Source organism: Ovis canadensis, chromosome 1 (genome assembly GCF_042477335.2).
Source record: "Ovis canadensis isolate MfBH-ARS-UI-01 breed Bighorn chromosome 1, ARS-UI_OviCan_v2, whole genome shotgun sequence".
In the NCBI taxonomy this organism is placed as follows: domain Eukaryota; kingdom Metazoa; phylum Chordata; class Mammalia; order Artiodactyla; family Bovidae; genus Ovis; species Ovis canadensis.
In genome coordinates this window covers 204,186,880-204,214,295 of record NC_091245.1, presented here as the reverse complement: position 1 = coordinate 204,214,295, position 27,416 = coordinate 204,186,880, and the positions used below count along the sequence as shown (strand labels likewise).

The 27,416-nt window shown below is 47.1% G+C and overlaps 1 protein-coding gene across 9 annotated transcripts in view; it reads right to left on the bottom strand.

The window, feature by feature from the left end:
- DGKG (diacylglycerol kinase gamma) overlaps positions 1–27,416 on the bottom strand; it is a 223,958-nt gene that overhangs the window by 86,236 nt on the left and 110,306 nt on the right. For 5 of the 9 annotated variants that reach the window (XM_069558608.1, XM_069558627.1, XM_069558572.1 and 2 more), the window contains 7 exons: positions 26,424–26,483; positions 23,751–23,830; positions 22,521–22,595; positions 19,794–19,879; positions 15,063–15,152; positions 12,294–12,454; positions 4,907–4,971 (listed from right to left, as the gene is read on the bottom strand). In XM_069558608.1, the coding sequence (XP_069414709.1) occupies positions 4,907–4,971; positions 12,294–12,454; positions 15,063–15,152; positions 19,794–19,879; positions 22,521–22,595; positions 23,751–23,830; positions 26,424–26,483 (617 nt within the window). The remainder of the gene's footprint in view (positions 1–4,906; positions 4,972–12,293; positions 12,455–15,062; positions 15,153–19,793; positions 19,880–22,520; positions 22,596–23,750; positions 23,831–26,423; positions 26,484–27,416) is intronic. The other 4 variants (XM_069558619.1, XM_069558614.1, XM_069558583.1 and 1 more) reach the window with 1 other exon arrangement.

Below are 27,416 nucleotides of genomic sequence, written 5' to 3'. Positions count from 1 at the left end.
GACCAACAGTGAAAGAGCTCCATAGCTCGACTTCTCTTCCTGGATACTCACTGACAGTGACATTGGAATTAGGTACTTATTCCAATTAGGAACCTCCATCTGTTCCATACAAACACAACGCTTCACAGAGAATTACTCCAGAAACTTCAAGGTCTGCTGGCTCTTGAACACCTGGAAGACACAGCTGGCATCTTTGGCTCATCTGCTAGTACTAACTGCTGCCTGTGTGAGGGACTGAGGATCCTTCCTCCTCCTCCCCTGATTGGAGCCCTGTTTCCTCCACTCTTTTACCTACCTTTATTGCTAACCCCCTTTCTGTGAGCCCTGGCAAATGTGTCTTTGCATCTTAATCTACTCTCTCCTTGTTGTTGACAGAGGAGCCTTGTAGGCTACAGTCCATGGGGTTGCAAAGAGTTGGACACAACTGAGTGGCTAACATAACTTCTTGCCAGGGCCAGCTCATGAATATGAGTTCTGTATAGTCACATGGGGCCTCATATGAGGAGGGCCTTGCGCTTGGTTTAACTCTGCTGTCACTGACTTGAAATTCTTAATGATTTTTGAGCAAGGGACCCACACTTCCACTTCGCACTCGGCCACACAATCACGTAGTCAGTCCTACTCCTTGCTGTGGACGCTGACAGTGGGGGAAGAGTCCTACCACACAACATAAGCATGGTGGGGTAACCCTACCACACAACATAGGCATGGTGGGGTCACTGCAGTCCTCCTTCAGAACTCAGTGGCCTTTCCCCCACAGAGACCATTCATAAAGGCGGATCAAGCTGATAATAGCTCTACCTTCATTAGCCTCAATTTCTTCATCTCTAAAATGGAGCAGCAGCACTTGCCCTTGAATGTCATTGTGAGCACTGGGTGGGATCATGTATAAAGTACCCATCAGAGTGTTTGACATACAACTGGCATTTGCTAGATGCAATCCATGGAAGGTAACAGGTGCAGGAAACAAGAGATTGAACTCTGGAGTTAGAAGCTAGCTCAAATCTTATCATCCCCACTGCTTAAACAAGATGTATGATATGGGCCAGGTGACTTAGCTTCTCTCAGCCTCAGTTCCATTATCTGCAAAATGGGAATGTTAGTATTTACCTTGTAGGGCAGTTTTGGGATTCAAATATTCTAATGAATTTAAAATATCTATTTTACCACCTGGCATGTAGCAGGAGCTCGAAATATAACAGTTCTTAGTTTGGTTTCCTTTTAATATCATTTCTGTACTCTACACAATTCATTTATAAGTGATGTTGGGATACAACCATTAACAAGTGTCTTATTCAATACAACTTCCTATACACTCTATGACCTATAACATATAGCCTCCCTGTATGTGAAAATCATTTGGTAAAAAAAAATGTGAGGCCTGTATTTCCTTCTTTGCTAGACTATGAATTCCTTGAAGGCAGGAACCAAGTCTTATTTACCCTTTTATCCTAGAACACCTTCTAACACATATAATCCCAAGAGAATTAAATCTCTCTTTTGTTGTTCATGCCAACAATGAGATGATAAATTTCATAATATTCCTAAGTCAGCAATTAATAATTAGCCTGTTAATGATTAGGAAGTAGCACACGTGCATGCTAAGTCGTTTCAGCAGTGTCTGACTCTTTGCAGCCCTATGCACTAGAGACTGCCAGGCTCCTCTGTCCATGGGATTCTTCATGCAAGAATACTAGAGTAGGTTGCCATGCCCTTCTCCAGAGGATCTTTCTGACCCAGGGATCAAACCCGTGTCTCTTACATCTCCTACTCCGGCAGGCAGGCTCTTTACCACTAGCACCACCTGGGAAGCCCTAGGAAGTAGGAGCTCCAAATAGTCCCATCTTTGCCATTAAAGGCCTTCTAATCCTTGTCCATCACATCTGGCTCATCACCCAGCATCCTTGGGTCTGGTTCTTGCTTCATTAATAAAGCGATTCCACTGGGAACATAACTTAGTTTTGTGTAACCAACTACCTTCCCTGGCAACAACCTGCGTCCAGAGGCCACTGGGGAAAGAATTTCATGAAATCCCAATAGTTGAGTCATAATTTGATACCTCTTAGGACTCAAAGAGGGCTCAGAACTGTGACTTAAACCACTGAAGGGTAATGGGTCTCTTCAAGAACCTTCTGATAGTTAATGGACATTCTCTCAAGAAAAATATATTCAATATCTTACATACAGTTTCAAGGTGCCTGCAGAACTCCCGCAGCCCTTGTACCTAGGTTAGCAATTCTTGTTAAAATAGCCCAGAAAACTGAAGAGCAATGCAAAAGATTCAGTTTTTCTGATAAACTCTAGCCCTGACAAGTCACATTCCCTTGTTCAAAACAGAACAGAACAAAACAGTTACAACTCCCTAGATTTAACCTCAGAGTTATCCCTGAGGGCCTAGTCCTAGGTATTAACAGTAAGGGCATCCAGCCAAGCAGTGACTACTCTTTGGAAAACCTAAGTTCAGCTGAATAAAACGAAGCTGTGTTTGATAATATCGTTTACATTTCCAAATCCCGGGTATCAAGCTTTCTTCCTATCCCTTGTGGCCCTCCCTAAATTTAGCCGCTGGTGTAATGGGGTAACCATGGCAACAACCACCTGCCTATTTAAAACCATCTCCAAAGCTAAATAAGGAAGCCTGGAAAAAATGGCTGCTCGTCTGCCTCTCCATGGACAAATTGGGCATTCCTGGACATTTTCAATAGGAGTAAGCAGGCAGGGTAGAAGCAGCATGGACTCAAGTTTTTAACAGGAAGTGTTCTGAGACCTTGTGAAATAGGGTCTACCTTGAAGCCACTATGTTTGCACTTATTAGCAGGCACCTGGACTTATACGCAAATCTCCAGGATTGTCTTTCTAGATGATCGCACTACCCTTGACCTCAACCAGGTGAAGGGTGAGGTGCTCACCTCACTGCAAAGGAGAGTCTTGCTGATAGAAACTGGGAAGTGGGGAGGACAAACGTTCATTCAGACCAGTGAGATTGTTCATACTCTGCGCTGAAATGCACAGCCACAACTTTCTCCTGACAGAGGTATCTTTCTAACTATACCTGATCATGTGGATAACTGATGATTGCTTTTTATGTCATATGTTCACCTGTCTATTGATTTTTGGATAATGGAGAAATTCTTCCCGCCTTCTGCTTCCTTGCTGTCTACAGAGGCTTTGCTTCTTTCCATGAAAGGAGACCACCCAACAGACCACACCGAAGAGCTTGCTTTCCCCCAGGCAGGCTGTTTTCCACTGCTCATATGGATGTTTTTGTACATTTGGTTCCTTCTCCCTGGGTTGCCCTTCTTTTCCCTGTCAACCTGAAAAGCAATACTTAACTTGTTTTGTGTCTTGGCCCAGGCAGCTCTCTAGTTGGAAGACCCTCCACATCAAATTCCATGCCCCTGCTTTGTGGATTCATATCGCCTAAAACAAATCACTATGCACCTCTGCATTCTAGTCCTCCATCCCTGGACTGTGAGCCTCCTACACACAGCTATCCAAAACACCTATACAGCAGTGCCTGGTGCTGTGTTCAAAAGATAGATTCACTGAACGAACGAATGAATGAACAGAACCCCCGCGGATTTCACAAACATTTGGCATCTTAAGAAACGTGTGCATGAGTATGCATAATGGTATCTGTGTAAAAAGGGGACCTTAAAAGTCTGGAATGGCTGGAAGAGGAGGAGTATTTTTTAAAAAGTGATTTTTTGTGCGTGTGTATATATCAGAGGGAAAAAGTTCACAAGAAAAGCATCAGTTGATTTGTAAGTTTGTGACTATTGTAGGAACAGGAGTTGAAAATATACATATTAATAGTATTTTGTGAGTTGACTTGGTGTGTTTGAGAGAGAAAATACAGTCTAATAAGGTTAGCTCAGCTACGATTAGATCCCACAGATCCCTCTTCCTGAAGTCGAAGTGGCTTCATTATGTTGAGTTTCTGATCCCTAAAAAGATTTCCGTAATCTTGGTTAAACTCTCAGGCAAGGGGTCAGGGGAAAGAAGAGGAATGAAAATGATAGAGCTCTGAGGAAGTGTATGGGTTTAAACGAAGGTGTGTGGGTAACACTGGACTTCTGCTTGGTGGGCTAAATAAAGTTCCTTAGACTCAATTTGAGCCCAAATCAATACCACTCTCCTTCCCACCTGCTTGAGGGTCCAACCATAAGAAAAGAGAAAGGATGCAAATTAACCAAGAAGAGAAAAAGAAGGGAGAAAGGTAATTGAACCATCCCAGGGGTAGTTCTATGGACCCGCCTGCAGAATGGTATGACTCTGCAAATGATCTGGTTTCCTTTTTTCTATTCCATTTTTGGACCAAGCTTTCGGCCTTCACAAGGTGCGCGCGGGCTGAGGCTGGGCTCTGGTGGGCTCCCGGCCTCAGCAGGGCCGCTCTCTGCTGCCCTCTGCCGGCAGGGGAGAGAGAAGCGCCGCCATCTCGGCCCCTCAGCCAAGGCCAGAGCTGCCACCCGCGCCCCTTTGTGAGGAAGGGAAGCCGAGGCCTCTGCCCTCTGCCTGCTCCTCCCCCGGGGAATCGAGGGGCTCAGGATGGGGACGCTGTAGGTTTTGAGAAAGCGACCGTACCCCAGAGGGGGAATCCAAGTTAGCCAAGCTCAGACCCCTACTCCCCAAGGCGGAACACCACACCCTCCCTCCTGGCCCCAGGCCCTCCCATGCAACATCACCCCCTGGCAGGGGACGGGCTGCCAGACCATGGTGGGTTTCTGACATTGTTTTCTTCTTGGAAATGGAAGCCCTCCTTCCGGCAACGTGGCAGGAAAGCCCTGGGCCGCGGAGCTGAGAACATTTTGGAGGTGGAGGCCTGGGACCCGCGGCCGCGTGGGTGGGGCAGGCAGGCAGGCACGCAGGCAGTGCAGTCCCGGCTACCCCCGCAGGGCCCTCTTACCTGCTGTTGAATTTTTCAGGGTGTTTCTCTCTCATCACATGGAACCTGTGTGCAATGGAAGCATCCTGAAAGGGAAAGGGACAGAAAGCAGATTCCTGGTTAGTGGTCCTGACCCTGTGCAATGTGGAAGGAAGGGAAGGGACACACACTTTCATTGAACTTCCCAGATGTCAGGGGGAGACCAGGGAGGCCCCCTGCAGAGGCTGGACACCAGGTCCAAGGTTAGGGGCGCGGGCCCTCATGCCTTTAGAGCTGATGCCAGACGACTCCTCCTAATGCTCACTCTCTACCCTTTCTAGCTCAGGGTGAGTTAAGGGGATGATGCTGCCCTTTGGGGGAGAGGGAGTGTGTCTGAGTCTGTGAGCAGTGAGGATGCAGAAGCCCACATGGGGCTGAATGTGTTTGGAAATGCCTCACCCTATTCACTCTTTAAAGAAATACTTTGTATTCTGGAATATTTTAAGACTCATAAGTAGTTGCAAAAATAGTACAGAGAGTGCCTGTGGCCCTTTCACCCAGCTCCCCCCAATGATAACATCTTATGTAACTATACATGGTCGAAACCAGAAAACTGATGTTGGTAGAGGCTGTTATATATTAACTCTTAGTCATCCATATCAGTAGACAGAATTGGTAGCACTGGATAACAGGCTTAGCAGATAATATATTTAATATATTGGATAACAGGCTTAGCAGATAATTAAAAATATATTTAAACTTCTGGCTTTTGCCTGGTGATTACTCCATGGAAACGACTCTCCCCAAGGTCAGTAAGAGTCTCATTACCACATGCTATGGATACTTTGCTATCCTACTGTTACCACATTCCTTTGCTCTACTTTGGCCACCTGCTCCTCAGTTAGGGTGGCTCTCACGTCACCATGCTTCCGGGCTCTCCATGCTCAGAGCAGAACCTCTCAGCCTTGAATCCATTCTGCAGCCTGCATTCCTTGCCATGGGCTATATCCAGGTGTCTTAGTTGTTACTAGCATGTAGCTGCTGCTGTCTCTACAATGTATCGCTGGAGAACCAACCCTGACCTTCAGACCTAAAACTGAACTCATCTTTCCTCCTCAGATTTGGTCCTCTGCTCTTGTTACTGGTCTCCTTTTCCAGCAGAAGAATGTGTAAAAGCCTCTTCACGGCTCAGGCCTCCTGCCAGCATGTCAGCTGCAGGTGGCGGGTTTTAGAAATAAACAGGCTAATTGAGCTGGGGGCAGGAGGGGTTGGGGTGGGGGTGGGTTGGTGACAGAACAAGGAAGCTGATTCAGATTTGTGCAGGGAAGAGATACAGAAACTCATTTACTGGAATGTGTAACTAAAAGAAATCTTGAAGTCCATACAGTGAGTTTTTAGCTATATCAATTTCATTTCTTGATACGGAAATTCTACAAATTTTCTGGAAAAAAATGTTAAACATCAGAAGGTATAGTTCAATGAAGCAACTTTCTTTCTTTTTTTTTTTTGAGCATGTGCTGTGAGTGGTGAGTAAAGAATACGGGCTAAGGGTGGGGATAGAAAATCCAGAAGCAAGATAGGGGCCAAAGGGGAACTTTCGTAACATTTTTACTTGGCAGAAGAATAAACCCAGTGAGCAGCCCCCTGTTGAAAGGCAGACAGGGCAAGTCAAGGATATGGGTTTATTTTATGGTTGGCTAACACTCTGCTGAAACAATGTCTTGGGAATTTAACATTTACACTCCAGTTACTGATTCATTATTTATTTAAGATACATCAGGAGTTGAAATTGAAGCACCCCTGTAGACAATGGGAGGAGAGGGGCAACATCAGAGGAGGGTGGTGGGGGGCTGGTCTCTGTCCTCTTGGTGGATCCAGCCTGCACAGCTTCTCCAGGCAGGAGCGTTTCCTGCCCTCAGAGTGCGCCCACCTCCCTCCTAGGCAAGTTTTGTGAGCTTGCTGAATAAGATTCATGTGACATCTGTCAAATGCTTCTCTAGAATTCAAGAAACATTCCGTCTACTTGTGTTCCTTTGAAGCACTGATTTTCTTCTGTCAGGGGAAAAAAAAACCCAGAAGAAAAAGAAAGAAAAGAAAAAAGCAATCACATGTTGCCTGGCACGATTTGTACTTCACTCTCCTCCACCCCCAATGCTGCTGTGACTGGCTCCTGGCTTTTTAATTCCCTAGGATATGTGAATAGGTCCCTGCCCTCTGTGTCATTCCCATTATCCTTGGTTTTTTTTATAACTAGGTTTTGCAAAGTTTCTTTTTACAAAGACCAGGCTTTGCAATATTACTAGCTAAGCATGTGGTTCTGAATTTGACAGTGTGACCCCATGATAAATACACAAAGTGGTAAGAGAGAGATGAGCAGGTCCACTGTTCAGGTTTGGAAAGGCAATGCTGGTAAAGACTAACCGTGTTTCTCTACCTGGGGATTAAGAAGAGAGGCAAGATTCATCTCCACCCTCTGCCGGGCTTCTCTGTGCCAGGCATTAAGCTGGCTGTACTTACATTCAGAGGTGAGTTCATTTAAATTTTAGAAACCAGTGCTATAGTGGTTCCAAACCTTCCCTGTAACACTCACAGCAAAATGAGTCTTCCATTTGGAAGGCTGGGGTGGAGGTGGGATTGCACACTCATGGACATGCCGCACACTCATTTCTGATGGCCTCATTCTCTGGGGTTCTTTCTATGAAGTGTGGGGTAAAAAGGAGATAAAAAGCAGTGTGGACATATGTCTACTCTTTCCTGAACTAAAACTCCCAAGTGCAGAGTTGGACAAAAGAATTTTGTGCCCCTTCCACATATAAGTGGTAATCATTTGGACTCTGAGCTATTTGGATGTCTAAGCCAGTCATGTCCAATAGGAATAAAAGAATTTTTGTAACCACATTAAAAAACTGAAAAGGAACAAATGGAGTTAATTTTAATAATAATAATATATTTCAATGAATATTATTGCTACAATATTAGTTAATATAAAAATTGAGATATTGAAAATTCTTTCATACTACATTTTTGAAATTTGGTGTGCATTTTACATCTCTCAACTTAGAGTAGCCCCATGTCAAGTATACAATAGCCACATGTGGCTAATGGCTACCATATTGGACAATGTAGGTCTAAGTCACTTTGGCAACTTATGGAGATTAAAAAAAACAGAAAGGAGACAATAAAACAGATTATTTGGTATTTGGATTGTTCTGAAGAATTATGGCTGATTGGGAAAGGACAAAGAGTGTAGACCCCTTGTCCAAGACACCTCTCAGTTAGTCCCATTGTTCCTGTAACTTCTTGATTCTCATAGGTGACAGATAAGAAGAACCTGTGGCTGAAGGAACTGAAAAGTTTGCAGGGAAATGATGACTTTCTGATAAATTCCTTAATGGGTTTGCCATTGCGGAAACTTAGCTGGTGAAGTCTAGTAAGTACAGAATATGAGGTGAAAAATGGTACGTGAGTTAGTGTGATGGGCTGTGGCCCGTCCTTGGCCCCTGGGTTCCCCTCGCATCAGAAATAGATTTCATTGACTCAAGGGATTAGCTGTTCACCCATCCTGTTAAGGCTCAGTGAAAGCAGAGCCTTTTCAGTGTTCAGAATTACACATACCCCAGGAATGATTTTTCAGTTCCAAACTTCCTGTCATTGATACCTGGCCATCCTGACATGTCTGCAAATCCAAAAATAAAGAGCAGGGATGAAGAGGCCAGAGAAGTCAGAGGAAGTAGTGTCCTGAATGCCTGGGTTGGAAAATCTCCTGCCAATGGATGTTATCAGATGGAGGGAGTGAGAAGGTCAAGGGTCTTAGCTCTTCACTGGCGGGGAGCTGGGGAGTCTGTGGTGGATGGGAATGTAGAGGCAACGAGGCCCACATCCCTCTCTACATAGGCCAGGAGACCCTGCCCTCGCTACCCCTCCATCTATGAGTGGGCTCTGTTGGCACCAACGGGAGTGTGTGAACTCATCAGAGTGAATTCCCTACTGCCCAGGGACAGCTCAGCGGGGGTCATTGTCACCTCCCTTATAAATGCAGAGCAGCGGACATTTGATATCAGATATTCCAGGTCCTTCAAAAGAGGCGAAGACTTTGCAGTACTCTCTTTGCCAAAGGAGTCTGACTCTAATCGTCTTAAGGAAGTAAAGCCAGGGGGTTGGTTTACATACTGTTTCTCCTCTTACAGAGTTTGGGAAGTCAAATAGGGAGCAAGAGCTTCTGCAAATGTCAGCCCCAGATTCTCTCAGGGTTACATGTTGGCTACTTGTTTTCTCAAGAATTTCCCTTTCCAGCTTTTAAAGAGTGAGCACACAAACCCTGCAAGCATTTTATTGAGAGAAGGCTAAGGTTACACCAGTGAGAGAAAAACAAGCCTGCTTCTTCTCTGATTTGCAATAAAATATTAAACATGGACAAGCTAAAGGTATATGCAAAAAAACCATGAGGAAGATTTTAAGTTCTTCTTCACTTGAAAGATGAGCGGATTGGATTACTGTAGGTCAGCCCGGGTAGATAAATATCTTGACCGCTGAGGGAAATGGAGAATCTTATTCCTATGCTTTTCCTTGGGGGGCGGTTAGTTTATATTTGTCCTTGTTTCCCTCCCTCCTGCCCATCCCCCCACTCACGTCCTTCTTATTTGTAAGAATATATTAAAAGCACGCTCAGTCTTGGCTCGTGGGATTGGGGCTTGGTTATCTAGCTGAGGGAAGGTTGTCTCTTCCTTTTTGGCGTGATTGTCCATTTGGTCAGCAGTACTAAGTGAACGTCATTTTTTTGCATATGGCGCTTTGTAGAGATGGACAGGGAGGCCTTGGGAATACTGTTGTTTCTGGCAGCCAGAGCTGGGCGTGAGAAGAGAAGACTTGGGGTTGAGGACTCTGCCGGTGGCCAAGGACGTAACCTGCCCTCTAGAAGCTCCCAGGCAGATCACCCAGTCTTGTGGATTGGCTTTCACTTCTGGCCCATTGCCCGCAGCTGCTGGTTTCCCCTCCTTTCTGTCTTTCCTCTCCTGTATCTACTTCAGATCTGGTTTCTGTTCCTGTGAAGAACCACTTCCTCTGACCATCCTTCTCAGTTCTAACGGGTTGTCTTCACTCACTGAGGACTTGATTGGGACCGTCTGCATTAAAATGATCTCAGGGGCTTATTAAAGGTGCACATTTCTAGACTTGCCCAGACCAACTGATTCAGAATATGAATGAGGATCTGTCATGTGGGTGGAATCTGCATTTCTGACCAAGGGTACAGGTAGGGTATGGGTGAGCCATCACACTGTAAATTCTGAGGATGCCCCTCTAATGCTGCTGCATTTGGCAGCATGGAGATGACGGCCTGTGCAGGATCTGCCTGGCTCAGGGCCCACAGCAAGGTGGGCTATGCACACTAGGGATTCCCGGCTTGGGCAGGTCACTATCTGTCTAAGCTACAGTTCCTTCTTGCAAAATGCAAAAGGGGAAAGGCTATACCCTCCAAAGGGACACTGTGCCTGGTATGCATTAGGTACTCACTACATGTCAGCAAGTTATTCTCTGGTTACTACAGGAAAAACGACATGTGTTTCAGTCATACTGTAATGGAGGGAAGCTGCATGCTCCAGAATCGCCCTGGCCTCCAACACCAGACTTGTCAGCCAAGTCTCATTTGCAGGAGCTGAAGGCTGCATGTTCCCCTCGTATGAAGTGGAGCCTGAGCAGGTGGCTCCAAAGGAGGAGCTTTTGAGTCAAAAAGAGGAAGGAGGGGTCTCTTCTGTCTACGACACAGGAGGATGAGCTGGTAGGTCCTAGGCAAAGGTATCTCCCCCTTCTGAGGAGGGCGCAGGGGAGCTGAGGAGATCAACCAGATCAGGGCAGCTGAGACCCCGAATATTCTCACCAGCACCTCTATCCTTTCAGAGCCCATTCACGGGTTGAGCAATGCTTCTCGCTTTTGTTTTAGTTAACAGAAAAAGAGTTGGGGACTGGGAGTCAGAGAATGAAAGCAAATCCCTTACTCTGATCCTCTATTTCCTCACTCACCAAACGGAGGGAATACTGCCCTCCACTGTAACCATAAGAACCAAGAAAATATCTGTAAATATGGTAAGTTTTAAATCCCATAAATATAAGGGATTATTATTCTTCCTTTTTGCTTCCATGGCTCTCCTTTTAGTTTTCTTATTAAGAAAACAAAAAACCCTGTCCTTAACCCTGTTCTTCCCTCAGACTACCTATCATTTCTCCTTTTCTCTCCTTTTTTAAAAACCACCAACATTTGCAAAAGAGGCATAGGTGATGACTGAGAGGGTCACAGTCTTGGTCTGGAGAGATTCATGTGCATTTGAAACTGGGCAGCAAAGTTCCCAAGACAGCAGAGAAAAGGGCCTGGTTTCAGAGTGAGGCACAGTGTGTGTGCCCCAGTTCCAACACTTCCACGTTCTGTGTCCCTGAATCTCCTCTGTAACATGCAGATGGTGGGGATGATAATACCTGCAGGATTGCTGTGAGGACTAGAATAAAGTCTAGCACGGTGGGGAACACCCGGCAGGTGCTCAATAAATGCTAATGTCTATGTTTCACCTTCCTCCCAACCCCCACATCTATTTATGGAAAAGACCGACACCTTTTCCCCTCAGTCATGTCTCCAACAATTTGGGAAGCAATGTCCAACCTATGCACTTTGGACCAGAAGCTGAGTTTAGCAAAACAAACTAACTTAGCTGTGCTACATGTGATGGGAGCTGGGGGAGAAAGAGGAATGTGCTGCTGTCCTTATAGTGTGTGTGTTTGTATGTACGTGTGTATGTACATGTATATGTATGTATTTATGCGTACGTGTGTGCATTGCAAGGGGGCTAAGTCAGGCACATGGAAACAAACCCTTTAGTCCAAGGCAGAGGTGACCACAGAGGAGCTTAGGGGTAACACAGAGCTCAGCCTAAGGGGTCAGTGAGGAGGAGATGCCCCAGAGGATTAGGTGCACTTGGAGTGTGGGGAGTGGGGTTGGGAGGAGGAGAGAATTCTGAGAACTAATCCAGGGAGCCAGCTTAAGACCACAACGTCTTCCCTGGAGCATCAGCATTTCCATCTCTGGAAGCTCACCTGAGAATCTCCTCCTGACCTCATCTTTGGTTATTTTTTGGTGTTGCTTTTCCTTAACTATTTCAAATTATCCAAAGAGTAATAGGTCTTTTGAAAAATGTGCTGTTTTTTTCTTGTGTTAGGTAAAATGACAGGGGCAGGAACTTCCTGCATAAACAGGACAGGACTGGGTACAGTAAGGATGTCCACATCCAGGCTGGATGTGAGGATGCCTGGACCCAAGTTGAGGCAGGGGGAAGCTGGGACAAATAAAGAGCAGGGACCCAGAGTGGACCGTGAAAGACTAGAAACCTTCCTGCCCACCGGGGCACTTCTCTTCCATGCAAAAAGCCATTCCTGGCCAACTCACCACACCGATGGAGAAATAGTTGTTCATGATGTTGTATGGGACCTGGTCTCCATTCTCCACCTCCTCTCTGGGGATGACTTCCAGATGCCAGCGGTCCAGCATCACCAAGGGGCTCTGCTCGATGTCCTTCAGGATTTTTGTCAGGCTGCCCCCTTCATAACCTGCGGAGTGCAGCCCTGCATTTGCCCCAGAGCAGAAAGGCTTGGTTGCTGCGCATGCAGCTGTGGGGTGGGGCACCCCTGGGACACTCCCAGTGTGTCCAGGCCAGAGTCACTCAGGTTCCCTGGGCCACAGGGAAGGAGAGGACAATCTGGAGTAATTAGAAAGAAGCCGGGGCAATCTGGAAGCCAGAATAGCAGGGGTAGGGCCGGGTGCTGGCCAAAGATGGGTAGGCCTGTGTAGCTGAAGCGAGCCCTGGAGAATCAGTGTGCTGGATGGTTGGTAAGCTGCACATGGGAGAACTAGGGATCTGTTCCAGGACTGTGTCATGATGTGGAACAACAGTGCTGTAGGCAGAATTTTAGGATGGTCCCCACATTTCTTGCCCTTGAGGGATTATATACCCAGCAAACTCCAGGACCTGTGGATAAGATGGGCTAGTCAGTTGTGATTTGGTATATTATATGGCACAGCTGACCTTAAGAAAGCAAAATTATCCTAAGTGGATCTGACCTAATCAGGTGAGTCTTTAGAAAGACTGAGCTCTTCCTTAAGAAATAGGTCCGAAGCTTCAGAGGGATTAGAACTGAGGGAGAGTTTCTTTTGCCAGCTTTGAAGATGGAGCGATCCATCACACAAGGAACGAGGAAGGCCTCTAGGATATGAGAGTGAATCCCAGCTGACCACCAGCAAAGAGACAGAGACCTCAGATCTACAAAGAATGGAATTCAGCCAACAACCTGAAAGAGTTTTAGAAGGAAATTCTTCCCTTAGAGTCTTCGGAGAGGAGCACAGCCTGTTCAGTGCCCTGATTCTATCTGCTGAGGCCTAGTCACATTGTTCTAGAATTTTTTTTCTTAAAGCATTTATTTGGGTGCACTGGGTCTGAACTGCAGTACATGGGATCTTGTTCCCTGACCAGGGATTGATACCAAGCCCTCCACATTGGGAGTGCAGAGTCTTAGCCACTGGACCACCAGGGAAGTCGCTGTTCTGGGACCTCTGACCTACAGAGGATACAAGGATATTTTAAGCCTCTATGTTTATAATTATTAGCTGTTACATAGTTTGTGGTTGTTCAGTGGCTAAGTCATGTCTGATGCTTTGCAACCCCATGGACTGTAGCCCTCCAGGCTCTGCTGTCCATGGGATTTCCCAAGCAAGAATACTGGAGTGGATTGCCATTTCCTTCTGGGATGGACTCCTGGGATCTGCCCCACCCAGAAGTCAAACCCTCCTCTCTGTGTCTCCTGCGTTGGCATGCAGATTCTTAACCACTGAGCCACCAGGGAAGCCCTTGTTTGTACATAGTAGCAATGGAAAACCAATGTAGCAAGTGAACTGTAAGTAAGAAGTTAGTGGGAGAGAGAGACTTTTCTTTCAAACAACACTTCCATGTTCCTGCTTACCTCTGGGACAAGCTTGAAGAGCATTTTCAAGTTGTCAGGCGTCTGGTCAGCACCTCAGGGGATGCATCATGAGATAGCAATGAAAGTAATGAGGTAGCTGAGGGCCTTGATGCTAACTGGGAGCACGGAGCTGCAGGAAATTGGTGCCTCGCTCTGCTGCCTAGATGCCCAGAGTCTGAGGCCACAGTCCGCTGTCCCTCTTGAGTAGAGGGTCTTTCCCAAGCCCAGTGTGTGGCTGAGGACCCTGGCAGCTCTTCCCATGCCTGCCAGCTTCCTTCTAGGGCTAGCTTCTGCTTGCTCTGACCCCGCCCTCCAAGCAGGCACACTGACCGCTACGGGCCTGGTCTTGGATCACTCCCAGAATTGATCAGCCATCTGGAGTCTCATCCCAATTCTGCCTGCCACCCTGATCTGTCTACTTCAAGTGCTGCCCTGAACCTCTCCACTCTCTGGAGCGTGCTCAGCTCCGTGGGGGCTATTGCAGTTTGCAGAGTTCTTAGCTCCTGCCCATTGCCCTATATGCTGGTTACTACTCTGAGGTCCCCCTTAGGGGAATTTCAGAATGAGAGGCCCTGGCCCTGGGATGATCTGAAATGCCCCTGGTAACTGGTTAATTGGACTTTTCAGTCTACATTCTGAGTCTCAGTTCAGAAGAAGGTCAGTAATTTGGAGAGGGGGAATTTCAGGCAGAAAAATTCCTATGTGAGCCCTGACTGGGATGAATCCTGGAGAGGAGACAAAGGAATTGACTTGTTCTGCAGAAGGAGACGGAGCTTCCCCAGTGGCTCAGTGGTAAAGAATCTGCCTGCGGTGAAGGAGCCCTGGGTCAGGGAGATCCCCTGGAGAAGGGCATGGCAACCCACTCCAGTATTCTTGCCTGGAGAATCCCATGGATAGAGGAGCCTAGTGGGCTACAGTTTGTGGGGTCGCACAGAGTTGGCCACGACTGAAGTGACTTAGCACACAGCACACACACTGAGGGAGAAAGGTTCAAAGTTGAGAGTTTCAGGCTGATAGTAAATCTTGTGAAGGGCAGACACAGGCCTTGGCATCAGGGAAAAGGCATGGATTAGACACGATCCCAGAGGTATTTCTCCATGGAATGTAATCCTTAAGAGGGGAGCTCAGCCTAGCTCTGCAGAGCCTCCCTGTAGACTGGGGTGCTTGTCCCTAGGATAGGGCCCCTCCCATGCAGACTCACCTCCTCCCCAGCGGAGACAGCGGGCCAGGTCATTTCCTGTTCCAAGAGGCAGGACAGCCACAGGTGGATGCTTTGCAAAGTTGGCCTTATCTGTAACCCATGAAGAGGAAGAGAGAACCATATGCCACATGATTACAGAAGGTTTAAGTTGTTCAGTTACCCCTTATCTAATGCTTGAAAGCCTCTATGGCATTCTTTGTCTGAATACTTCTGTTGGGGAACTCACTACTTCCTTAAAGCCATCTCTTCCATCTGCAGTAGCTAACCACTGCAAAGGAGCCTTCATACTGAGCTAAATCTGTCTCCCAGTAACTTACACCTGGTTCATCCTTATTTCATCCTAATTCTTTCCAAGGGGTGACAGTGGTACACCTCAAAAACATTGGTTTGCATAGTTTTAATCTTCAATGATAACAAGCATTTATCCCACTTATCCCTTAGACAGATCCTGCAAGATATTATCGTTCACGTGGATGAAGAAATGGAGGTTCATGGAGGGAAAGTCATTCTACAGCCAGCATCCAATCCCAGATTTCTGCCCCTCCACGTCCGTACTCCTCCTTTCTTCAGAGCCTAAGCAGCTGCATAAATAGTAAAACAGGTGGGTCTGAGGCATTGGAAACTGAAGATGCCTCACCTCAAGTCATTCAGGTTCAAAAGCTTAAAAATAACATTGTGTCTAACAAGCCAAACCCTGAGATGTTATCTGGCACCTAGGGAACAGTTTGCCACTTCCACCACTTCCCAGACTTGTAAACACACAGAGTCCTGATCCTATCTCCCACGATGGTTGTGCTGGAGCATCAGGCCAAACCATTAGAGAAAGAATAGCATAACATGTATGTTTTCATCTGACTGCATATCTACAGCAGCATGTTGACTGAGCTGGGAAAGCTGAAGGAGGCCAGACACCCACTGGGCTCCAGGGGATATCACTTATATAAAGCTCAGAGCATCTGACGCAGGGAAGGATGAGGGTGATGTGACTGGGGAGTACAGCTGGGGATTGAGTAGGGGGCAATACAAGAATCATCATCTTGCATGAAATTCATGCCAGGGCTGCCCCAGCAGAACAGGTGACCACTCCCCACCTCCCCCACCCAGGTTGTCACACTCATGCCGGAAATGGCTGAGGCAAGACTCAGGGCTGAGGTTACTGCCAGGAGGGTTGAGATGGAGTAAGCTGGTGGACTTTCCCATTCCCCAGAACAATGCATTTACGCCTCCGGCCTTTGCTGGGACTTCCTTTGCCTGGAAGACCCTTGTTTGCTTAAGTCTGCCCCTTCTTCTGTGGTTCCCTTTGCGGCAGATCAACCATCCTCACAGTGCTGAGGCTAGACACCTGGATATAATTCTAGATTTTTCCTTCTCCCTCACCACACATCCGTTCACACATCAATTTCTACATGCTGTCTCCATAGCTTTCCAGCCACTCTCTCCTCTCCCTCCCTTGGTGATGGCTGAGTTCTGACACAGCACGAGTCCTTCCCACTGCTACTGCTGCAGCTGCCCCTCTCTGTCCTCTTCGCCTCCAGTTTCACCCCCTGGTATGTTCTCCACAGGGCCACCCGGGCAGGCAATCCTCGAACCACAAGCCTGATCACCCTAGCTCACTGCCTTGCCTTCTGCCATGACTCCCATCGCCCCTTAGCCTGGCAGCAAGGCCCTTCTCAGCGCTGCCTTACTCTCTAGCCTCATCCTCCTCACGTCCTGCTTCCCATTCACCAAGTCAACACACGGTTCACTGGAGAGGCCCTTCCTGGTTGGCCTAGTCTGGACCTCGTGGCTCTCCAGAGTGCTTCTCCAGTGCCAGGGATGGTCTCATTCACACTATCTTTGTGAATGACTACTGTTTTGTTCCCAGATGTACTGTGGCCTTGCTGGGTGCCCTGTGTCTCATTTGCTGGAGCATCTCCACACCTTTACTGGAGGCCTACATGCTGTGTTAGGTGCTCTAGCTCTAACAGCAGTTAAAAAAAAAAAAAAAAAAGACATGGCTCTGGCTCCCACGGTGCCTGCCATTGAGAGGGAGAGAGAGCTATTAATGAGGTAATTGGCGCATAATTTCAAATGCATGCTGGGAAGGAGGGGACTGTGGTCCTGTAATGAGTGATCAGGGAAGGCTTCCCCAAGGAAGGCCGAGGTCTGAAGTAGAAGCCGACCGAGCAAAGGCCAGGGGAGCAGAACAGACAGGCCCTGTGGTGGAAGGGACACTGGTGTCTTCAAGGGTCGGAAAGGGATTGAGTGTTTGAGGGGGAGGAAGGGGGTAGGAAACGAGGCTGGAAGGGTGGGCAGCTGCTAGGCACCACTTTGGGCCCCTGAAGCATTGGTTTTATCGTTATCTAAGAGTCCTGGGAAGCCACTGACGTGCTTCACACACATCAAAACCCCGCTGACATTCAGGAAGGACCACTCTGGCTATTGCATGAGAACAGATCAGAGACAGAGCTGAAATGGGGTGGCAGAGAGCACTGAACAAGGGCCTCAGTCTCTTGAATGGATGAATGAATGAATACTGTCCAGTTATTCCTTTCACTCTTGTTTTTTAATCTCTGTTTTTTAACCTGTGAAAAAACAGATCACCTCACAGGCTCTTTCTGTTCTGGGCAGCATATATCACCTGTGTCCTCTGCAGATGAATTTTATAAAGCTTGTCCGCAAACCCTACTTTCTCCTTCCCGATGGAGAGGGAACCCTACAAGCAGCTCCTAGCACTGCAGCCATCCACCCTCTGCTGATCAGCTTTTTCTTCCCTGGCTCCCATAGGATGCCTCCCTCCTCCCACAAACAACTCCAGAGCCCTGGGTGACAAGAGACCGTGGGTGGCTGCTTGGCAGGGCTGTGTCCATGGAAACCAGAGTGCCTGTGAGGGAGCAGATGTGGCGGGTGTGGGGGATGCATGTCCCAACCCAGGTGGTTTGCTTATGACCCCTGGGGGCCCAGCCTTCTCCACCCTGTCCAGGGTCTATCCTGGCCCATCCTCCACTCCCCTCGTCCCAGAGGAAGTAGTTGTCTCCCACGGGAAGTCAGCAAATCCTGTGGGCTCCATCTTCCAGACCCTGACTCCTCCACACCACCTCCTCTGTCTCTACTGTGGTTCACGGCCCAGGTCCCCTCATTGGATCTCTGCAGGAGCCTCCTAACTGGTCTCCCAGCTCCCACCCTTTTCAGTTTCTGTAATCTGTTGTGCCCCTGCCTTGCTCAAAAGAATCTAGCATCTTGGGACCCTCACGGTATGACAGCCGCATTCCGTATCACGTCGCCTATGTCCTAGTGACTTGGCCCTGCTTTGTCTCTGCTCTATCTTCTGCCCCTCTCGCCTCACAGACTCCACCCTAGGCACGCTCTGCAGCCTCCTCACTGGCCTTCTCCTGCTCCTGCCTCAGGGCCTTTGTATCTGCTGTTCCTTCTGCCTGAACTACTCTTTCCTTGGGCATCTGCGAAGCTCTCCTCTTCCAGGTCTCCATGCAAATGTCATCTGCTCCTCAGGGCCTTCAAAACCACCCTGTCTTAGTTTGCAACTCCACCCCCACTGCTGGGTTCCCTTTGCCCATTTTCTGCTGTTCTCTCTTTCTCTTTTTTAATCACCTTCTGTCACGCTGTATATTTCAGTTATTTCTTTGTTTACTGCCTGTCTCTTCCCTCTAGAAGGAAGCTCCATGAGGGTGAGATGGTGTCCTTTTTGAACTGATGCATCGCCAGGGCTTCCATGGGAGCTGAGCACCTGGGGGTACACAGGAGGATCTGGGGACCAAAGGATGAAGACAGCCAAGCAGCCCAGGCTCAATGCTCTGGACCATCTCAGCAATTCCCTTGGTTGCTTTCCTGAGTTTATGTTCTATATCTCAGTGTTTATCTGGGCTCTCCAGGGTTAGATCTTGAATGTATCCCTCGTCCCAGAATCTCAGAGTCATTCTCCATCATTTACTGGTGGTGCTGTGTCCAAGGACCCACAAATCCAGGCAGGCCTTCTGATTCCCAGCCTGGCCCCTCCCCACCATCCCCATCACCCTTTCGATCAAAGCATATTGGACATACCCCATCGCAGCTTTTCTTTGCTTGAACTGATCTGAGCTTTCTAGATGTGCTTTGTGGGCTCTGGGCTCTTGGCGTTCATCTCAAGGTGGCTTGCCCTGCACTATGCATCTATCCTTAGTTCCCTTGCCTTTATCCAGCACCCTGGACCTGCCTGGAGTCCCAGGCCTGCTGCCTTCCCCCCAGTCTCCCCATCTGGCCTGTCCTGCAACTGCCCAAATCCTGCCCATGACAGATATTTTTGAAGCAAGGCCTGAGACTAAGCTGTTAACATCTGTACATGTGGAAATCCTTCCATTGTGTTTGCTTTCTTTTGTCCACCCGAAGTAGGTATTTAGTGAAGCATTGGTCCAAGAGTAGAAACAAAGATAAACAAGGCATGGTTCCATTTCTCTTTTTTATTACCTTCCTCTGACTTTAAATATGGGCTTCCCAGGTGGTACTAGTGGTAAAGAACCCGACTGCCAAAGCAGGAGATGTGGGTTCCATCCCTGGGTCAGCAAGATCCCTTGGAGGAGGGCATGGCAACCCACTCCAATATTCTTGCCTGGAGAATCCCATGGACAGAAGAGCCTGGAGGGCTATAGTCCATGGGGTCGCAAAGAGACACGACTGACGCAACTTAGCACTCACATGCACAACTTTAAATACACTTGTTGTAAATCAACTACAAAGGTCCTTCCAGCCCATTCTTACCAATGCAATCCAAAATCCAGCCAACTGTCCCATCACCTCCACAGGCCAAAACACGGAAGTCTGGAGTATCACGGAAAAAGTTAAGTCTGGGAAGTAGAAAGGCCAAAATGGTTTTGTTTACAGGCTGAACTTTGACACTCTTTGAGGTAAAGTCCCCCCACCCCACCCCAACACCCTGCTTCCTTCCCTGGAAGCATATTATGACCTTGGCTCCTTTAAGGGTTGAAAGGGTCACTTAGTGTTCTGAGACCAGAACATACTAAGCAATGCCATTGAGTATGAACCCCATGGCGCCACCTTTGTCTAAGGAGATTCTGACTCAATATTCAACACAGAAAATGGTTTTCTAGAAACTGTCTATGATTTATGCATAGGAATCCACAGTTTGCTTATTTGGATGCCAATACAATTAACCCCCAACATCTGCCTCCTTTCTGGCTCTCACCTACTCTGCCCTCACAGCTCCTGAGATGCACCGAACTAGCTGAATCTTCATCCCACCCCAGACCTAAATGGAGTGAGCACCATCTCCCCTCAGGGGCCTTAACCCTGTACAGCAGGGCTGTTAACTTGGGGTGCATACCTAAGGGGTCTGTGGGTAGAATCCAAAGGGCCTTGAACTTGAAAAAAAAGTTACACTATTATCTTCCCTAAACTCTAACTGAAAATTAGCATTTCCTTCAACAATACCTGTGACTTTGTTAAGCAGCCGAAATGACAGGTATTTCAATGTTTTACTACAGTTGTGGCAGGCATTTTCTATTATCACTTCTGCTCATTACTGTTTTAATTTACAGTAGCTATTAGACCCGCCTCTGGAACTTGCTATGTAACGTCTTAATAAATCATGTGTGCTTTCCTGTCACAGATTTGTTGTCTAACCTTTAGTAACTGTTTTTTCAATAAAGTTTCCCTGGGTATTCCTATGTATTTCATTTTATACATTAAAAAATATTATCTTAATATTAAGAAGGGGTCCATGGGCTCCATAAGACTGCCAAATGGGTTCCTGGTACAAAAAAGGTTAAGAACCTCTGCTGTAGCACACACAGGATCTGGGGAGGCCTCGGGGTGGGGCTTGAGAAGCTGAAGCCCAGGATTTCCTCTTTGCCCTGCTTGGTGATCTGAGGAGACCCCTGGGGTCTTCTGCCAATGCAAGTGTGGGCAAATTAACATCTCCTCCCCACCTTTCTCTTGCAGAACTGGATTCTGAATGAAGGCTCCCTTCAGCTAGACAGCCTCTCTGATTATAGGCTGACACATACAGCAGAGAGAGATACTCAGGGCACAGTGGCCCCAGAAGCAGCCACCAGGCTTGTCATCCTGGGCAAAACCAATTTAGGATGGATGCGGTTAAGGGACAGTACTGTCTGTCTTCAAGTATCAAAATGCCCTAGAAGAGAGCAGGCTGGTAAAGGCATCCGTGGGCTGCTGCCCAATCACAAGTCACAGATGGAGCAGTCATCGGCTATCACGGGGGCCGTGATGGCACGTGCAGCAGCACAGGTGGGCTTTATTTTGAAATTAATTTTATAGGTAAGTCACGGCGGAGGTGCTGAATTGGCACTCATGTTTCTTTCCCCTTCAGGGGTCTTATATCATCACTGCTATAAATAATAGCTGTGTGTCAAACAGCTGAAGACACAGTCTCTTCTTACTTATTTTTAAAAATGAAAAATACTTAAAAAAATTTGTGGCTATGCTGCATGGGATCTGGGATCTTAGTTTCCTCACCAGGAATTGAACCCACACCCCTTGCAGTGGAAGTACAAAGTCCTAACCACTGGGACCACCAGGGAGGGTCTCAGAGTCCCTTTTTAGAGTCCTTACCCAGACCCTCTTAAGGTCTTGGTGAGCCAAGCACAGTGATGCAAGTCTGGGTGCTGGAAACCCCAGCCCGGGAGGCACAGAGCTGAGGACTGGCACTGAGGTGGCCTCGGGCTGGCCAGTGTCTCTGGTGCCCTGGCTCCGGCTGGTAGGATGGTCACAGTCTTCAGGTACCTTCCAGCCCCAGTGCTGGAGGAGCCTCTGATTACAGCGCCCATCATGTCATGGCTCCTCCCACAGACCTTGGGGAGAGCTGCAGAGGGGCTGCCTCACCTCCTTTTGTTGCTCCCCATCTCCTCAACACAGGGAAAGAGCCAATAGGCAAATGACAGGAGACGGGCCAGTGGGGGTGCGGAAGGGGTGCACCGAACCACCTCTAAACTGGATGATTCAGGAAAAAATGTGATTTCATTGAACAACTAATTGTCTTGATCCTAAAATGCCTCGACAACAGAACATGCTGTGGAACTCTGAGTCAGCTGTATAGATTTCTGAAATACCGACAGTGCTAAGAAAACTCTTTTTTTCTCCCTGATGATTCAGTATGAAGATGCCAGCTAATACAGCCTTGCGAATAAGTTAATTTACCAGCCTGCCCTTCTTGTCAATCCCACAAATGACATTTGCAATTTTTCCCTCTTACAAAATCAATAGCTTTTTCTGGGATAAAGTAGAGTAGGCTGCTTCCCAGAGTCAGCTGTAACGGGTGTTCCTGAGTATCTCCAGGAGGAAGTAAGAGTAGATAACGAAGAAAAAGAAGAGAAAAGGAGTGAATTGGTAGGAAGGACAAGTCTACGGATGAAAGAGATTTAAAAAAAACCAAACCATTCAGAAAGCTATCCTCTTTAGAGATTACAGGGGACGGGGGAGAAATAAGAAGTAAAGATTGTGTCTCCATACCCTGGAGTAGGCCCCCCATTGTCCAGGTTGAAAACTTGTTTGGGGTTGAGCAGATAGTGGAATTTCCGAAGAATTCTATGGAAAAAAAAGAAAGAGAGAGAGAGAGAGAGAGACCAAGACAGAGAAGGGGAATGTCATTGTGAGAAGTCATAGGAGGGCAAGTACCTCTCCAGCCCAGTGATGGTGGGAACGTGGGTCTCTTTAAACCCAAGGTGGGGAAGACTGCACACAGGTCCTGCAGACCCTGAACTCCCAGGTCCAGCTGGCTTCACCCAGGCCCTCACCCTGGTTCAAAGTATCCCCACCATCCAAGATTCTAGTCTCCAACCCCAGGAGTAGTATGCCTTGCACAGAGGACAGTGCAGAGCAACCTAGAGAACAGAACTTCCATTCTCCTGAGGCCTTCTCCTTCATGGAGAACTTCTCCCAAATGTTCTGCATGTTCTAGGCAGTATGATTCTGCTCTTTGTGGACTAGACAAAGGTCCCCCAAGTCCTGGGGTCAGGAGGACTTGCAGGAGGTGGCGCTGGGGCAGAGGAGCACTGGGGGCAGTAGCCACATCTAGGCTTGGTTTCAAGGCTTCAGCTTGAGGCTGATTAGGTCAGTTCAGAAAGGGTGCTTGGCCCCTAGGATTGGGGGTGGGGCCTCATAATTCTTGTTTAAGATCTGCTTATTATTTTTTAAAACGTGGATTCCAGATCACCGTGTCAACAATTCATTGCCTCAGAGCTGAACACAGGGAGGCAGAGCTGCTCCACCCATCTGTCACCCTCTGCAGACTGGGCACTTCCTTCACTGATGAGATGGGTGCCCTGCTTTCTCAGAGTGGAATAGGCCGAGAAGTCTCAACCAGGTGCCTCTGCCATGTCTCTTAAGTCAACAAAAGGCTTGAGAGCCCGGGAACTTAACAGGCATCTCAGAACTTAGCCTGATTCTGGGAAACAGAATAATGGCCCATGTGACAATCCCTAGGATAAGTCTATGTCTACCTTAATACTCGCAAAACCCCCATGGGAGAAGAAATGATTATTATCTCCATTTTACGGAGGATGAAACCAAGGCACAGGGACGTTCAGTCACTTGGACCAGGTCATCAAGTGATGTGCGGTAGGGCTGGGACTGGACCACAGGTCTGCCACCTCCATAGCCCACTCGGTTGTGGCTGAGGGGAAGAAAGGACCCACATGAAGTTGTTCGAGCCTCTCCATCTCAAAAAAGAAGAGAACATACCTTTCTCCTTGTCTCCCTCCACTCTTGGGGTTCACCAAGACCAGCAGGGGGTGGGTACCCGGAGTGGGGATGATCTTATACTTCAAAGGCAAAAGAAAAAGAAGTTAGCTGTGTTTCAGCCCATAGGACTAGGAATGTGATGAGAGTGGATACTGAGACAGATCCCGGGAGAGGCAGCTGGGAAGCAGATCCAGGCATGGGGTAGAGGAGGTCAGGAGGCAGTAGGTGCTGCTCCATTGGCTTAATCTGAGGGATTAAGCAGTTAAGTGTCTCCAGCCTTAAGTGGTTTTTTAAGTAGCATTAATGGTGACAAGGGTTTGAGGTGGGGATCAGAGATGGGGCTTCAAATTATTCAGCAATGGTGTGGCTTTGTGCCCACAGCACAAGATTAGCTTGTGTAAAGATACAACTGAAATGATCTTAGAAAATATGACCATCCGGTCCTACACCTAAATAGAATGGAGCTAATCATCACTTCCACCCCCAGCATCTTTCAAATCCACATTTGCAGCCCCAGTTCTCCTCCCGAGCTCTGGTTCTACCTTCCTCGCTGTCAAAGGGGGTGTCTTCAGCCAGTGGAATGTGCCCCAGATCTGACTCACCTTCTTTCACCCCAAAACTGGTCGTCTCCTGGTTACTATTATTACTCATCCAGTCTCCCAGGGAAGACCCTGTCCTGCCAGCTCTTCCCCTGGAAAGTCTCACTATCTCCAGCAGCTGCCACAATGCCCACACTGCTCAGGCCTTTCTCACTTCAGGTGAAGCCCTGTAAGCTGCCCCCATGCAGTTCTTTCCCAGGCATCACTAGTCATACCACTCCTGCTCAAAATCCTTTAATGACATCTCATTACCCAGAGGATAAAATCCAAACCTACTAACCTGGCCTGCAAGGTATTTCTGTGTAGCCCTGTTCTATCAGTTCTCCCTTAATCACTTTAACCTTCACTGCAGCTCCAGCCAAGTCTGGCTCTTACCCTCTATGAGTGAATTCCCACCCTGTGGGGCTGCTCACACTGGTTTCTTCTCCTCCTTAATGCCCTGAAATGTCTATTTCCTTCATAGAAACCTCAAGAAAAACTTCTCATCCTCAAGGCCCAATTCAAGACCTACTTTGTCTATGAAGTTTTGCTTGATCATTGCAATGGAAACTATTGCATTTGAAGCATATAATATCTTCTGCATTTTGTTTGGTATTATTTGCACGATTTCATGTTTTATTTCCTTGGGTGAAGCGAAAGTGAAAGTGTTAGCCACTTAGTCTTGTCTGATGCTTTGTGACCACATAGAGTGTACCACACCAGGCTCCCCTGTCCATGTGATTCTCTAGGCGAGAATACTGGAGTGGGTAGCCATTCCCTTCTCCAGGGTATCTTCCTGGCCCAGGGATCGAACCTGGGTCTCCTGCATTGCAGGCAGATTCTTTATCATCTAAGCACCAGGGAAGCCCAAATGTCTCAAAACATCAACTGGATATTAAATGTCTCAAGAGCAGGGTGGGAGTGTGTATAACCCTCCTACCAAGTATCCCGTTGCCCCAGAGACAAGTATACTCAGTAAATACTTGTAGCTTCAGCAGAAAGATACACTGATACAGAGGAGCAGCGCTGCTCCATAGTCACTGTCTTATGCCTACTTTTCTATATCTCAAGCTAAAAATTCAGCAAACCCAGTGCCAGATAAGTTGAAATGGACAGCAACATTCTTTACAAATTTTAGGAATTTTTCATCTGCCAAGGGTGATTATTTGTGTGGTACCCAGAAGCATCTTGGAGACTGAGAAGTAAGTCTTTACCTCTGGGGGTGATATTCAGAATGCTGAACAACCTGCATAGCATGGACACTGTCCAATCAGAACAGATACAGGACAAGCAGATAGATGCCAGCTGTGAACTGACATAGCTGCGCTGTGCAAGTGCTCCATCTGACTTTCTCCCCTTCAAGGTGTCTAGAGCTTTCCCGCATCAAGCTTCTGGCATCACTGTGCCTTATGTTTTATACTCATCTACAAGTTCTCATTGAATCTTGGAGCATCTCTGGGAGGTGGGCAATGCAGGGATATGCTATGTGCCTTTTCAAACAAGGAAACTTAAGGGTCAGAGGGAGAGGAAGAGGCCCCAGTGTTCTTTCTTTTCCTGTTTCTCATTCCACCTCACCAGGCTGCCTTTTCTGCATTCCCTGGCTCTTCGTGAAAGGCACAGAGAGAAGTTCACTGGTGAATCCAACTTTAAAAAAAAAACAAAAAAACACTGAGTTCTTAAATACACATTTAAGGATGAAGGAGAACTTTTGGATCTATTTAACTCTTTTGGCAGATCACATTCTGGAGACAGCTTGGCAGTCTTGGAAAACCCAATTGTCTATTTTTAGGCCACATTCTTGTTATTATTCAGGGGGTATGCACACTGAAGTTTCATGCAATGTGTTCCTTAAAAGGTGATAAAGCCAGTGTGGCCAGCTACAGGATCAACCAACCTCCCTTTGCACCTCTTGCCTACAGCGTGGCGGCCAAAGGTAACCCCAGAGACTGGAAATCCAGTGTCTTCTGCGATATAATCAATCAGATAAGAAGGCAGATGTTAAGATGTGTTTCTCTAGAACTCAAATCCTGTCCTCCCCTCCACAACCTTGGACCAGCTTAGAAGGAATGAACAGACTCAGGGTTCGCTGAGGTACCTGCATGACAAGTTCACCCTTGGCTGACACGCTGCCATCAGACTTCCCATCTGGCCTGTCCTGTGAAAAGAGGAAAGACAAGCATCCTTTGAAAAAAATATGCCTCCTGCAAAAAAAGAAATCAAAAGAAAAACAAATGGTTAATATAAAGAAAGAGAATAGGAAACCAGTATAGCATAGGATGGAGTCTTCAAAGTGGGGCTTTGAACCAAAACAAAGAAATGCTCCCTTTGGGTTCCTCAAAGACTCTCCAGGCCTTTGTCATCACTTGCCCTGACTTTGACTTCGAGACACTAGAAAGAACACAGTGTTTCAGAGGAAACACTGAAATGGGCAGAAATCTACTCTGTTGATTTAGAAGCTTGATCTCTGAGAAGCAAGGCCTGAGATCTGGTTTCTATGCTTAGCACTACTAAATGATACGACACTAAGTCATCTTTCAGGTTTTGTTTTTTCTTCAATGTTTATTATTCATCTTATTGAAGTTTATGTCACATACAGTAAGATGCTCAAATCTAAACCTACAGTTCTATGAATTTCTGCATATGTACCTGCCCTTGTCATACTGCATCTTTTGGTATCATTCTGTCGTGACTCCTGATGCCACACTGACTTTGCCTGGCTTTTGAGTCTCATATAGATGGAATCATATACCATGTCTTTTGAGTCCAACTTCTTTTGTTCAGCATTATATTTTGGGGATTACCCATATTTTTGCATCAAAGCATGGCTCTTTTCCATTGCGATACAGTATTATTGAATCTGCCTCAACTTATTAATCTGTTCTTGTCAGTGGTCATTAAGCTTGTTTCCAGTGCTTAACTGTTATGAATAAAGTTGATAGGAACATTCTTGTGCATGTCTTATGGTGGAATAAATGCTTGTATTTCTCAGATAGACAGGAGGGGACTTGTTGAGTCATAAAGTTTGTGTAACTCCAACTTAGTAGATACTGCCAAATGGTTTTTGAAAGTGTTTTTTTTTTTTTTTCCC